General features: G+C 41.9%; 1 protein-coding gene across 1 annotated transcript in view; it reads left to right on the top strand.

The window, feature by feature from the left end:
* COL22A1 (collagen type XXII alpha 1 chain) overlaps positions 1 to 15,358 on the top strand; it is a gene marked incomplete at both ends in the record, with an annotated part of 202,631 nt that overhangs the window by 89,766 nt on the left and 97,507 nt on the right. The window contains 3 exons of the mRNA XM_084281700.1: positions 8,256 to 8,309; positions 9,877 to 9,930; positions 11,509 to 11,562. Coding sequence (XP_084137826.1) covers positions 8,256 to 8,309; positions 9,877 to 9,930; positions 11,509 to 11,562 — 162 coding nt within the window. The remainder of the gene's footprint in view (positions 1 to 8,255; positions 8,310 to 9,876; positions 9,931 to 11,508; positions 11,563 to 15,358) is intronic.

Genomic DNA, 15,358 nt, shown 5'->3' with positions numbered 1-15,358 from the left:
GTTTGCAAAGACTGGCACATAGGCAGAATACCAAGGGAGATGCAAGCAGAATCAACTGAGTTGTCTCTTGCCTTTGCTTGCATGTTTTTCCTCTGAGATCTGCAAGAAAATCTGCCTCCCAGCAACTAATACTTTTGCTGCTGGTAATCCAACCTCTTGTAATCCATTTTTTTTTCTCAGTTGTTTTTCTGAACTTGAGAGGATTTGGTCAGTTGATCAAACAACTCGTATAGCTGTTGAACAGAGGAATTTCAAATGCAACAGCTAGTACATTATCTGTTATCTCCCTTGCTTTGTTACAGAGGTAGATGTTCAGTGCAAGTAAGTCTTGAAGGCAGTCTTGATACAGGTGGGGCAGTTGCTTAATACGTGGGGCAGTTTTCATACTGTTGAATTGATAGTTGAACAGTTGTCAGAGGTGTCTGACCATCCCACTCTTTCAGGAATCCCCTATGTAGTTAGTGAAGGAGTGTCACAGTGGACTTGCAGGTAGTATGAAGCTAATTAGCAGTAATGATGAGTGCTTTGAAGTCTTAGGAGATTCCCATCCTATTCTGAACACTGACCTTGATCAGGATACGGTCGGTTACCAAGTCACTAAGTTCTGATGAATCTTCTCACCTGCAGCACCAAGTTTATGGGTGTATATTTATATATATATACACATATATATATATGTTCATAACTATCATTTAACAAGCTGTCTGAATACTGGGCTGGGCTTCCTGATAGACTAAGCACACTTACAACTTCTACTGACTCCTGTGTATGTTGTCCACATGGCTTTTCTTTTTATAAAATCAGAATATAATACTGTGACAAAGCAAGATGATTTTCTTCTCTTCTTAGAATGAACTGAAGTGAACTCCTAGTTGAAATGAATGTCTTATTTCTTGCAGAAGCAGAAGATAATGCCAGTTTTGTTGTCAAATTTTCCAAGATATTAATAGAGTTTTAGCATCATTAAGCTAATACAATCCTGCATCTGTGCCTTAGAAAATGGCAGTCATTTGTGCTGCCTGTCTGGTCAGCAGCTTTTGAAAATGGAGCTGGGTGACACATCCACTGCAGCTCTGCATCTCAGTTCATCTGCAGATCACCTCTGGCCTTTAATGAAACTTAATATTTCCCTCATCACTCCAAAACAAAACAAAAGAAACAAAACTAAACTAAACAACAACAAAACAAAACACCAAGCCCAGGACTGACAATATTTCTAAAGACATACTCAATTTGCAACATCTCCTTCTGCACTTTTCTCATCAAACCCTGAAAACTGTTTAGGGCTGGATTAGCAGCAGCCACTTACCCACAGTCTTTTGGTTTATCCTTTGGGAACATCAGGTTGCCAAATTAAATGCAGGTCAAATAGCCAGGAGAAAGATTTGACTTATGGTTAGGGCACTGACCTAGGACCTAGGAAATTTGCAGTGAGTTTCTATCTTTGTCACAGACTCTGGGGCCTTCCATGTGTTTCCAGTTGCACCTCTGACTTATCACCCTTGTGGAATGAAAGCAATATTGGAGTTGCTGTAAATTCTCATTTCACAGGGATACTGTGAAGTTAATTAACAGAGGAGAGAGAGGTGTATTAATCATGAAACGGTAACACTGTGCAGCTCAGTTTTCCTTCTGTTTCCATTTATCTTGCCCGTTTTCTTCTATTTTGATTCAGCTTTTGCTATTTCATCTCCCACCTTGGCCATAGATCCCCCGCCTTGCCAAGCTGTCAATATGCTGAGTGTGTGATTCATGGAGCCCTGCTTGGCAGATTTGTGCAGGTCTCCCAGTGACACCTCTATTGATGTTTTGTGACAGGGTTAGACATTTTTATTTCATTTTGGGATTAGAAAAGGGGTGCTTTTGTGTTAGGTGTAGACCAGTTTGGAAGAGAGAATAAAGGTGGTATATAGAATTGACCTTGGTGTGGTACATCTTCTGTAGTCTGCTTTGTGAAGGTGAAGGAAAAGTCCGGTGATTTACTTGAATTTGACAGGAAAATAAGAATCTAACCATGTGTTTTGGACTGTCTTTTTTTTTTTTTTTTTTATTCCCATTATTTTCTTGTTTAGTTTGCTCTCATTTCCATTAACATAGGCCACAACCCAGAGTTTGAAATAAAATATGTGATTATAGGCCACAGCTGCTCTCAAGTTGGAAGAAATGTTTGTAAACTTGGCAGCTGCTTAAGGAGCTGCAAGTGGAGGAAAGAAAAGCAGTTAAACTTGAGCAGATTGCTTAAAAAGCAGCACTGATGGGTTATTCCTTCCTGTGCTTTCCATGTCTCTCTAGAATCAGGTAATACTGAATTATTGTATCTCTGTATCTTTCCATGTACAGGAGGACAACTTCTTCCTCCATTTTAGGTCTCTGTTCTGAGGCTGGATATGGCAAAATCTGTGTAGTAGTAGTTCCATCTTTGAGGAAGCATATTATCTAGCAATTAGATTATCTACTTTGTAATTTTACAATTATCTCCATTCAGCCATCTGAGGATCTACATGGGATGTAGATATAATCTAGTCACAGCCCATATACATAACATTCAGTGATTATATGGGCTAGTAAGGCTCAGTTTAACCCAAGGGAGGGGAATCTTTGGATGATATGCAACAAATTAAGCTGAGTGTGCATTATGAGTGCATATGGTGAGCATGTAATGATAGGTCTTAAAATAATAATTTCAAAAGAGACCTCTATGGGTACCTCAAGGGAGGCTGTAGCGAGGTGGGGGTTGGTCTGTTCTCCCACGTGCCTGGTGACAGGACGAGGGGGAATGGGCTTAAGTTGAGCCAGGGGAGTTTTAGGTTAGATGTTAGGAAGAACTTCTTCACTGAAAGGGTTGTGAGGCACTGGAACAGGCTGCCCAGGGAAGTGGTGGAGTCACCATCCCTGGAAGTCTTCAAAAGACGTTTAGATGTAGAGCTTAGGGAAATGGTTTAGTGGGGACTGTTAGCGTTAGGTCAGAGGTTGGACTCGATGATCTTGAGGTCTCTTCCAACCTAGAAATTCTGTGATTCTGTGATTCTTACGACCTTCCTGACCATGGAGGGATCTCTAGCCTAGAGCTGACATGATTTGGTAAATCCATGTGACACTGGTATGCCAGGAACATGTCCTTACTCAAATCTAAAAATGGGATAACTGCTGATGCACAAGCTAATAAAGGAACCTATCTATAAACGTTTATACTTTCCCAGCTCACCTGTATTTTCAGCTGCTGTAGTAACCTGAAGCTGATGGGGATATCTTTATTCTTAGTCATATCAATACTCTGCAGCAGCTGAGAGTTGCCTGGGCTCTCAATTTCTTTGGGATGTGGCATTTCCTTTTGTCCATTGGGTCTGGAAAAAACACATGGCTCATAAAAACCTTGCTTTGAGACACCCAGGAAGGACAAAAGTAGTGCTTAGGCCTTGCTCTGTATCTTTTTCTGTGAGACTGAACACAACCATTAAATACAAGCAAATTCAAAATTCTATCTTACTGAATGCTGCCTAACCTTTTTGTTTTAGTACAAAAAAACAAAAAACAATGGCTTAGAAAACCTCTTAATTTGCTCACAGAATTTGTATCAGTTCATTAGGGAAAGAAAGATTGAGTTCTCGGAGTGATTTATTTGGTGCTACATCCTCAGTTTGTAAGAGTCAGTATTTTGGGAAATTCCTAAGCCAAACTGCCATATTTACTAATACACTTCTTCACAGGTAAAAATACATACATGCTCAAACATTTTTGCACAAAACTATTGGCCAAGGAAACAACAGGCCACCCCACCCAAAGTATGAAGGTACTCCATCAAAACCAGGAGGTGTTGGCTAAGCCTAAAGGAAGCTGCCTTAGAAGCTGTACTCTGTACCTCTCCTTAATAGTAGTCTCTTCTGCTTCTTCCCTGGAGTCCTGGTCCTTGTTACCTTCCTGTCCTAGTCCAGATGTTTCTCTAGAAAGGAGAAAAAGTTCCCTATAAAAGTTCAGCTGTCCATAAAGTAGATGGGTGGCAGCAGAAATGCATGGGATAAAGAGTTACGTACGGTTTACATGTCACCACCAGAATCTCATTGTGTCGAAGCTGGGAACACAGCCAGCCTGTGAATATACAGAATTATTTTTATCCTTCTCAGTGTGTACAACCACGGTTGGCCTTAGTGCAAGAAATGCAATGAGCTTTTCTTCCCCAGGGCTTAATGCCAGCTGCTGAAGCTGACCCATTTCTCGCAGCGTGATAACTAGATCCTTCAGCCCAGTGCACTTGTAGAGCCGTGTCTGCTTGGCAGCTATTTCACTAGCCTGTACCCTCTGTCTCTGCTATTTCTTTATTACATTTACATATCGCTTGCAATTTTGAACTGGGCTTTTGAGTGTAGTGACTGTCATTTAGTATTTATTCATACAGTGTCTGACAGAGTGACCCAAGCAGGAAAGAAATGAGGCCTTGCTGTAATTCAAGTAAATACTCATAGAATGACTCTTGAAAAATGAAAAGTGGCATTTGTAGAAATATCTAGCTACCCACTAGGTACGTTACCTCTGTATGCTAACAGTCTGTACCACTATATGACTTCAGTGCTTGCAGTACCTACCAGCCCTCTCTTGCTCAGCAGTGGCTGCTTCCATGTGGCTGAGAGCACACGACAGTGATATCCCACGAGAAGTCCTCTGGCCACTTGAGATCCGATGGCAGCTTGCCAGATGTAGACCCTTCTATCAAGGGTTTTGCCAACAATGAGCTAATCAACGTGTTTATTCTCTTGTTAACCTTGGTGGGAAGGTTTGATTAAAGGCCACTGGCTGTGCAGCGCAGAGGATGAAGCTAAACATACGTGGCTAGATTTTCAGTGAATGAGGAAAGGACAGTATGTTCAAGAACTTAAAAAGAAACTAAAAAGTACTCAGGAAAATCTACTGCTTTCCTTTTGAGCCTAATTGCTGGAGTTGTAACCTCCCCAGCAAGAACTCCTCTTCAAAAACATCATTTCAGGCCCCTTTGATTTCTCCTTCAATCAATATTGTCATTCTCTAATTGCAACTTTCCCTGGCCTTAGTGGTTTCCAGGAGAGATGCACTGGCCCTTTGCTAACCCAGCTGACCTAATTGGGGTGAGGGCAAGGGGGGAACACACAGCTTTGGGGTACACCAACACTTCCTGAGGTCTTAGCAGCACGGTAAGCCCAACAGTTGGGATCTTACCTGGTTAAAAAATAATTCTTTTGGCCACTTGAAAAGAAAATGTGATCGTTCTGTGATTGTGATGCAGTTCATGAATTGGGTACTAAAAAGGAAAAAAAAAAAAAAAAAAAAGAAAAAAAAAAAGAAAAAAAAAAGCTTAGTGAAATAAATTGCCCTGGCAACAGAACTCTGTTCCAGTTAGCTGCGTCCTTTAGTGAGGGTTTTGGCAGCTGGCAGTGAGCTGAGGGTGCAGGCTCTTGGTTGCTTTCCATCCCTGCCTGTCACAGCTCCTTTGGCACCATATGAAAGCACAGCAATGTAAGTGCTTTTCTGCTTCCCGCTCTCTTCCACTGATCACTCCTGTAGGTTATGCACTTTACTTTGTGAACATGCGTGTTTCGATATAGACAACACAATCTCAAGCTTTTATTGAGGTTCAAAGAGCTGCTGAACCTACCCTTTGCCTGACAGTCTTTTCTGCTGGACACAAAGCAGTTTTCCAGGGCTACAAGGGAGTCAGATGAAGTGGCAGAAGTAGGAGACCTACTTTGTTGGGTGGTGGCATTCAGTGGTGGTTCCCCAGTGGATGTTAAACTTGTATTGAGAATCTAGGTTGCTTCTGCACAGTTTTCTGGTAAGGCTGGTGGGTACTTGAAGATTGCCACTGCAAACTGATTAAATTTATTTCTAGTGAAGGGTCAGTTCTGTGCTGGAGCACCTGGGGTGTGCCACACAGTGCTTATGCAGCAGGAGGGAGGCTGTGGCAGTAGATACAGATGGAGAAAATGTCTTTAGGGAGCTCCTTGGAGAGCTGGGCTTTGCTGGTTCACGTACTCCTTGAGCATGGTGAATCCCTGAAGCCTCTTTCCCCTCCTTGTTGACCCTGGGGCTGATCAGTGGGCTGAAAAGCTGCTCCTGGTATGTATGATCACTGGGTAAGGGAGAGTCTACAGTTCTTTCCTGAAAATGGCCATGCAGTCCCTTCATTGTGAAGGCCAACACGTTGTTCTGGACTTCACATCTTTGTAGGCAGCTTTCTTGTGGAAAATCAAAAGGGGAAACCGAAGTGTATAAAACCCTAAACAGCTTGGTCTGAGTTCACTGTTGATGGTGCTTTTCATTAGGAGACATTTCTTCTCAGAAAGAGCAGTCAGGCATTGGAATGGGTTCCTGAGGGAGGTGGTGGAGTCACCGTCCCTGGGGGTGTTTAAGTAAAGTTTGGACATGGTGCTTAGGGACATGGTTTAGTGGGTGACATTGGTGGTAGGGGTGTGGTTGGACCAGATGATCTTGGAGGTCTTTTCTAACCTTAATGATTCTGTGATTCTATGAGTGGAAGGTTGGAGGAGAAACATTTTTAGGTGCTGTCCAACATGAATGGCTCATTGAGCACTGTATGAAATTTATTGACTGATATCAGGGTTACTTTGTTCAGCTATGCCAAGAAGTTGCTACTTCATAAAGAAGAAGAAAAAAAAAAAAAAAAAAAGAAAAAGAAAAGTTATTTAACCCTATTCCTTTAATTTGCCAAGAAAACATACAAATCATTGTTCTACCTATGCTGCACATTTTGCCATGGAACAGCAGTTTCTTCAAGTTATATTGACCTCTTAGAGCAAATAATTTCCTTTAAAATCACATTTGCTATTTGATGGGTTTTCTATCTCATCAGGGAGCCATTCAAATACAGCAGATCTGATTTGTACCACTAGCTGCATTGGAAATCCTAGGCCGAGTGCTGCATGAAGGTTCAGTTAGCAAGAAATGTGATTATTAAAGTATTTAATGACTTCAATTTACATATAGAGTACAGATACTTTTCAGATACTGTCTTTTATTATCCTTTAAGTGCAAAATATACTCATAAGTGCAAACTATGCTTATAAATAAGGCCATATTTTGTCTTTTTGTCTGAAATTGATTGGAACCTTGCCCTTAGAATACATCCATCCAAGTGTACTAGACTGTTCATGAAAAAAACAAAGCAAATAAAACTGAGAATGGCAGGATTTGGCCTGAACTTACTTGCATAGGTAGGTAGTCCATACGTGTTTACAGTTAGCTTAGAAAATTCCAGAGTTGCTGGATACATTTCTAATTTTCATGTGCTTGGCTTAACCACTTCAGTGTTATTTCAATGGGATCTTTCTGTGTTACAGAAGTAGACAGGGAAAAAGCTCTCAGTGGCTTAGCTCTGCTTTGTGCCATGCCACTTGCTAGCAGTCTAGCAGTTTTAATCATAGAATCATAGAATCATAAAGGTTGGAAAAGCCCTCCAAGATAATCTGGTCCAACCATCCCCCTACCACCAATGCTACACACTAAACTGTGTCCCTAAGCACTACGTCCAACCTCTACCTAATGTACCATGCATGGATGTCCACCATTTCAGGTAGCAGAAATGCTGGTAACCATCCATTGTAGGACACATGCCAACATCTCTTGTAAAACCCAGCAATGCTGGATCCTGGGTGCCATCAGTTGAAGCATGAACATGCAGGACAAACGTAGGCAGGCTGCTGGATTTTGAACAAATCTGTGTAATACTGGGCATAATCCTGCTCCTTCACTGAGTACTGGCTGAAACGTGCTCTGAGTCTTTGAAGACATCAGCTGTTGACTGTGAGAAGTACCTACTGATAAAGGTCTAAATGGAATGGCTTCTAAGGTGTACCTTATGGCTTAACGTGAACAGGTAAAAGGGGAAATAAATGATATATCTCTGGCAGTATGTTGGCCACAGAAAATTTCAAGTCCCTGTACTTTGAAATGCAGCAATGAGAGTTTGTCAGTGAAATGTTTCTATGCTTGAAATAGTTTTATTTAACAAGGATATGCCTCTAATTTTGTTCTTGGAAAAAAGACTCCTCCCGGCTGGTATTTACAAAAAAAAAAAATCAGTAAGAGGCAGATGGTTGGAAAATTGGAAGTGAACACATTCAAATATGGCCAAGTTGCAGGTGATTGAGCAGCATCTTTTACAGCAAGGAGGAGAGGTTGGCCTCAACTTCCAAGAGGTAACTGTGATCTCTAAATACACAGATATATATACTATTTCATACAAGGTACATTTTGTTTTGGTGTTTTAGGGTGAAGAAGGAGCCCCCGGCTTTCCTGGATTGAAAGGTGATAAAGGAGAAAAAGTAAGTCCGAGCCTTTATTAACTACACTGTGATGTGTTCATAAAGCTATTGAGGAAGGCTTATGAAAATAGATCTTCGTAAGTCTTTTGTCTTACCTCTGTTTTCTTTTTGTGTGTTAGCAAGATGCTAAGAAAATAAAACTGTGTTGTGCTGTTTGTCTGCAAAGTAACCCTTCACATCTCTAAGCCTGTGCTCGGCCACATTTGGCAAATATGTGGAGATCGCAGGGGCAGGAACTTTGTCCAAAGGCTGTAAAACTCTGAAACAGGATAGAAGAGGGGTCAGAGCTAAGTGTTTCCACACACAGGAATACCGATATTTCTTCAGTATGAGACATAGAAGGCAAAAGAGTATCATGTCCTTTTTCTTCACTGAGCATAAATAACCTTTGGACTGAGATGGCCTTTTGCTGCTTACTGTGGCAGCCTCGTATAACACAAACAAACAAAGAAAAAGATAATCCAGTACCAGGCTTGCTCTATCTGTTAGTATTTACTCTGGACACTTTTGTCAGAGATGCCTTAAATGTCATTTGCAGGAGAGATTTCAGCAATTTAGATGTTTCCCACCTGTTCTAAAACAGTAAATGTTCAGGATTGCAAAAGGCAAGAGCCCCCTCCAAGTAATACACAGCAAACCTGTTTGGTTTAATCAGAGCCCATAGTAACCATTTGCAGTGCCTGTGCCTGTTTCTCATTTGAGGCTTTTTTTTTTCTTTTTTCCTTCTTTTAAATAATCCTCCTAAAAAGAAACTGCTGCAGAACCTAGGAGTAAAAACACTCGGCCAATTCCTTCCCATGTACTTGGGCTTTCCTGTTCTGTGTCTATTCCCTTCCCACTCTCCATTTGTTCTTTAAACTGCCAGCTGCATGCAGTAAAACTTGGCTTTCCCCTGTGTTTGCTGCAGTCCCTGTTATCTGTGCTGCTGCCAGCCTCAACATATTTAGTCCCATTCATCCTGGTGTGCAGACAGATTTAAGAAGCGGTGCCTGGTTTTCCTGTTCGTTTGTTTTCTACAGCTTTGCACATTCCCAGCTCTGAGCCTCACTTCCCTGTAGGTAGGGTAGTTCCTGAGGGCTGCTTCAGTTTTTCAAGGCTTCTTTTCTGTTTGCTTTTAGGCTCATTGCTTATGTTCATTACAGCTGTGCCTAGAGGCTTCTGAGCTTTGGAGTGGATGCTGTACAGGCACGGAGTCGAAAATAAATAAAAAATCAGTATTTAGTTACAAAACAGCAGGTTTTTGCGACAACAGAATGGTGGACAGGCTGAGAAAAGATGATATTAAGATGACTCAATGGTTATGTGTCTCATCGGCTGCAGAGCTTTTATATTAATTTACTCTTAAGTGAGTTAAGTGGCCAAGAGTGCCTAGTTCCTCATTAACAGCTCATCAATTGGCCATAGTGTGTTAATGTTAGCTGCAGCTCCTCCAGAGACTGTAAATAATAAATGTTTGCTTAGAAATGATTCTCCTCATTCCTTATTCTTGTCTTGCTGCATTACTCATGTCCTTGCGCTTGCAAGTGGTGTTAATATCGTGCTGATGACAGTCCTGTTGTTGTTACAGGGGTCCCTTGGCTCGCCTGGCCTCCCAGGGAAGGATGGAGCAAAAGGAGAAGCTGTAAGGTTTTTTTATTCTTCCCCCTCCCCCACCCATGTAATCCTTGCATTGCAGTGCAAGCCAGGCAGTGGAAATCAATCTGTATTGAGTGAAACACGTCTTGGGGATTTGTATGGCCATTTTAGGAGCAGCAGAAACAAACGGCAGGAGGTTAATAGCCTCGGCACTCTCCCTCGCATGTTCCCAGCGACAGTGGGTGTTGTACAGATTAGCCATCCCCAGACGCTCCAGGGGCAGCTCTGTTCCCATTCATTAAGCTGGAAGAGGGGGGAAGTCGTGGCAGCCTAAGGTCTGGGACTCGTTGTGGCTGTGGTGGTTGATAGCTGCAGCTGCAGAGCTCAGCAATTTGGTTTGAGTCTGGCCAAGAGACGTCAGCCAGTGGAGAGGGCACGGGGTGCTTCCAGGAGCATCTTGTGCTTCCAGGAGCAAATAGGTGTGGGAGAAACATCACAGAATCATAGACTGGCTTGGGTTGGAAGGAACCTTAAAGATCATCTGTTTCCAACCCCCTGCCGTGGGCAAGGATGCCACCCACTACATCAGGTTGGCCATGGCCCTATCTAGCCTGGCCTTGAACACCTCCAGGGAGGGGACATCCACAACCTCTCTGGGCAAACAGGCACCTCGGCCACAGAAACAAGGACCTGAGCTCTTCTTGGGCACTGCTAAAAGCTAAGGACAAAGAAGGAGGTTCAGAGATAGGTCAAAGAAGGACAAAGCATACCAAATTTTGCCTTTAAAAGAATTACACATGAGGAATAAAACCACAGATAAATTTTCCAGCATCTTATATAAATGTGTTTTAGAGTTTTCATCCTTTCCTGTGTTCGACCACTGGAGTTCAAACACCATCCCTTTCAATTTTCTTCATCCCAATGGTCTGTTATTCTGAACTCTTTGCCTTACTTGACTTCTTTTTGCCTTAGCTGTCCTTGGGGAAGGAACTTGATCATCCCATTCACCATCCCTTTTCAGCAGTCATTTTATGGTGTCTGGAGGAGCTTGGGGAAAGGGCTTGGAATGCCCCAAAAGTAATGATACACAGCAGAAAAGCTCCTACTTCTCTGACACTCCTGTTTCTGCTTTGTGCCACCTGGACCCGTGACCTGCGCAGGCATAGTGTGCCATATCTCTTCCAGAACTGGTACAACCTCATTGCTTCCTGCATGGCACGGTCTGGTATCGGACAGTGACTTACTTGGGTTTGCAGAATTTCTTATAGGATGTGTTTATTGCACCAACCAAATGCAATATGTTATCTCCAAGGAATCATCAGCTGAAGAATGTAGTTGGTGCAAGCTGTTTGCTTCGTACAGCACTCATTTCTAGCTATTTTGGTGGTTGTGTTTGAAGAGCAGACGAATAACTACTTCAGTTTTCTGTTTGTCTCCTTCTGCTTTTATTTTTGCAAAGAAAGCACAATGCAGACTTTCAAATCTCCAGATAATGGTACTCAGGACTGTAGATAGTGGATAGAGCTTCCATTTCTAAAGCTATATATAAAGACTGCTTTGAGTTATCTTAGCCTCTGTAGAAAAAAATATTAGCATTTACCACTTCTGCTGCTGTTACTTACAGGGTGAACCAGGACAGCCAGGAGCATTTGGACTGCCTGGGCCAGCAGGTCCAAAGGTAAGCTTTCAATTTCTTCTTTACATGGGTAAGTGTACCTTTTACACTGAGTTTTTGTATGTGTGGATTGCTTGAATTATTGTTTTTTGTTTGGAGGCCTGCTGACATAACAGAAATTAGGCAAAGTATGTAAAGAGATCTTTTATTTGATCAGTATAGTTAGAGAAGGTGAAGAGAACATGTTTCAGGGCACATAAACCTTACTTCATGTTTTCAGTAAACTCTTCCAACTCTGACAAAGATGCAGGTACATATTCTCATGAGCAATGCTTAGTCTTCCTTCCAAAGTCTCAGCTCTCCTTGCCTTGTTCCCTGGTTAGTGAGGGGATAAATAGCCATCAGCTAGTTTCAGTCATCTTTATGATACACAAAGACAATGGTGCATTAGATTGATGAGTGTTTTTTTTCAGGGATGTCATGCACAGCAAGTTCGGCTCAGCCTATGAAAGATGCGGCAAGGATAATAGATTGATAATCCAAATTTGCTTGACCCAGTTCTGCTCCCATACATGCTAAGGTCTTTGAGCATCACATTTTTCTGGAAGAGCTGTATCTGTTTAACTAAACCTCCTGTTGAGTTTACTGATGGCTTTGTCCTCAAATAGGAGTTAAATACCTGAATATTTTTCCAGATGTCATCCTGATGGTCACCTGGTTCTGTCTGAGAGGACTCTATAAAGCAGTTTATTTATAGTTTATTTATAGTTTCTTTTGGGTTTCTCAGCTACAGAGAGGCTCTTTCTCCAAAATATCTTGTTTTCATAGAGGGAAATGTTCATCATTTCCTAAAGTCTCATCAGGAGGGTATCAGAACTAATGGTGTATTTGTGGATTAGTGGAAATACTTGGCAGCCATCCCACGGTTCTCTGCAGGAGCTGTATTGCCTTCAGCAACATGAAGGGGTTGATTGTGGAAGCTGCATGGCAGCACATTCAGCAGGGGATAAATGACAGCTGTAAAGCAGGGCTGGGCTGAGCTGAGAAGGGGTACTCTGGATATTGTTTTGCCCTTCAGTGGTATTAGGAAGTAGATGAAACGAACTGGATTCATCACCCATAAATGCCTGTCAGCTGCATCTCACATATTATATAATAAACAAATACGTGTTTTCTCTATGCCCTGCATATTTTCTGTAGTGGAATTAAAAGCCAGTAAGCTCTACAATACCCAGTCTCCTTGTACAGTGAAGCTTCTCACTTTTGCTTTACAAAGCTTTTACAGACTAAGCTAAATTGAGGCAACTACATCTACCTGCAGAAGGGCTTGATCCTGGAAGATGCTCTGTATTTCCCACCAGGATCATCAGGCACATGTAGTTCAGCCAAATAATGCGCCAATACTGAATGCAAGTTCAGCACTATGGGCTGGGCAGAATAGGTGCTGATGGAGCTGAACCTAAACACAGCCTGAGTAGAGAGTGCCAAATGCTCCTAGAGAAGAGGTGAGCTGGCTAACCCCCATCCTCTAAGCTACAGTGGCTAAATATAAAATGATCATGTGCTGTCACGGTGACTTTTATTTATTTGAACGGATGCACTGGCTATTTGCAGTGTCCTTGAGCTGGATTCTGGCCTGAACTATTTTAAGAAACAATCCTGATTTTGTTGTCAGGGCTTTAAAAGTCTAAAATATGAATCAACACTCCTTTGCAAAGCCCAGCCGCCTTGCTGGTGTGGAATGGGGTGTATAGAGATGTGTGGAGCTGGCAATCAGAAAGGTCATGTCTCCAATTACAGTTGTAATGATTGCTTTTTGCCAGATCACTTACTTTTATTTAAATTCATCGGCATCAATACAGTGGCTCCAGGCTCCATAGAAACCTACCTTGCATTTTCTATGTTCATTTGGGATGTGGTCCTTCCCAGCTCAACCCATCTTCATTTCCATTAAGCCAGGCAAGCTCAGTTACACTTGGTAGCTGTACGTACACCCCTGGAAATTCATCTGCTTGGCTGAGGAATTTCCAATCTTTTGCCTCAGTGTCAATTGCCAGCAATTTCTTTCTTTTAAGAAGGTACCAAGCAATTTTTACAGACCTCATTAATTGCATGATGAAATTTTCAGCAGCACAGAAAAGGGTCTTGCAGACTTCTTGTTATAAGACTTCACTCCCTAGGAGTACCCTAAATAGATGATGAGTCCATTAGGGTACATGTATGATTTACAGGAATTAAATGCCCTCTGTATGTGATTTCTGTCTTTACTGTTTTTGCTGCTCAATGAAGTCTAATGGGGAGTTGTTCCTAGCTCAGTGTCTTCATCATAACAATTATTTTTCTTCCCCCAACTCATCAAGCTTGGTGGGTAAACTTCAGTGGTCGGTAAACTTCTCCATCCAGGAAGGATGTCTGATCGTGCTGGCTACAAGTGGGTAAAAACTGAGTGGGTAACAAGTGGGTAAAACAAGTGGGTAAAACTGAGAGCAAAGAAGAGCTCTCAGTGTCAGCCTTGTGCCAATCCAAGTCAGAGCGTCTGGTTATAGAAGGTGCTGTGGTAGTCTGGGATGTCAGTAAACATCAATTGCTCAACGTAGAAGGCTCCCATGTAAATATGTGGGACGTGGCAAGATAATTTAAATGGAGTAAATGAGTCTGGAAAAAAAAGCACAATTCCATCACTATGGTTTTATAGCAGTTAAATAAAGCTTGAATGTTTGAGACCAGACCCTTTAGCCTATACAGTCCTGCAGCAAATACTCAACCTTTTTCTTTTTTTTTTTTTTTCTTCTTGTATCTTTAATAAAAGGTTAAAGAGATTTTTTTTTTTTTGTGGCTGTCATTGCTGTTGAACTGACATAGCTATAGCATTGCTATCTGAACTGACAGATATCTATTCTCAATAGGAAAAAAAAAAAAAAAAAGGAGGAGACAAAAAATAAGCCTTTGAAATATAAAGTATTAGGTAAGGCTTTCATTTTGACAAATTTCCTAATTCTTGTTCACTTCAGCTGTCGAAGGTCTTGCACTTCTCAGGTTTACCAGACATGATCTCAGCACAGGCCTTGAGTGGGATCAGCAAGTCTTCCCGTCCAGACAAACCCAGTTTCTCTATCTATAATATTTGCTGCCTGCTATAACCACAGCTTATGCAACAGTCTGAGTTGGGTGTTGAGAATTTGGACAACTCAGAGCAAGCTTCTGTTTCCGTAGGGGTTTTGACTGGAATTTGACAGTATTATTTTTCGGCAGGTTGAGATAAGTGTTTGCCTGCTTCTCTTTCTCTGTTATTAGTGGGCTTGTACAGCTGACACTGCCTGATGCTGTAGAGATTGACTTTGCTTGTGCATAAACCCAGCTGTTGTTAACCTGTTTGTGAATCTCCCCATGAGTTTGCAGCGTGGCTGGCTTCCGTTCTTAACCTGGGTTCAACTGTTTTACAGCTGGGCTGATGAGCTGCTCGTAAGCTTCGGGGCATGGTTTCATCTGTTCTAAAGAGCAAAGTCCTTTCTGGCAAAGGCAGGGGACAGTTTTGGCAATGCACTGCTTAAAGAGGTGGTGAAACTCTTGCCAACTACAGTCCAGCCAGCCGGCCAGGTCTGTGCTTAACAACTGTTGCAAATGAGATTGTCATTTTGGGCTAAATGCGAGTGTAAACAGCGGCGTGACATGACCAGCCTCCCAGGCACTCGTGCTGGGACAAAAATACTCCAGTTCTGCTAATAGTTCACTCCAGACACATCTTGTATTTTTAAATGTTTTCTTTTATTTTTTTAATAGGAAATGTCCATTAAGAAGGAATGTAGAATCATTTAAAAATACAATCCTGGTTTGTTTTGAAGCCCTATCCACTGTGGCA

This window comes from Netta rufina (genome assembly GCF_964035555.1).
Source record: "Netta rufina genome assembly, chromosome: 2".
Lineage (NCBI taxonomy): Eukaryota > Metazoa > Chordata > Aves > Anseriformes > Anatidae > Netta > Netta rufina.
The sequence above is the reverse complement of the archived record's forward strand: the minus strand, read 5'-3'. Positions and strand labels throughout refer to the sequence as shown.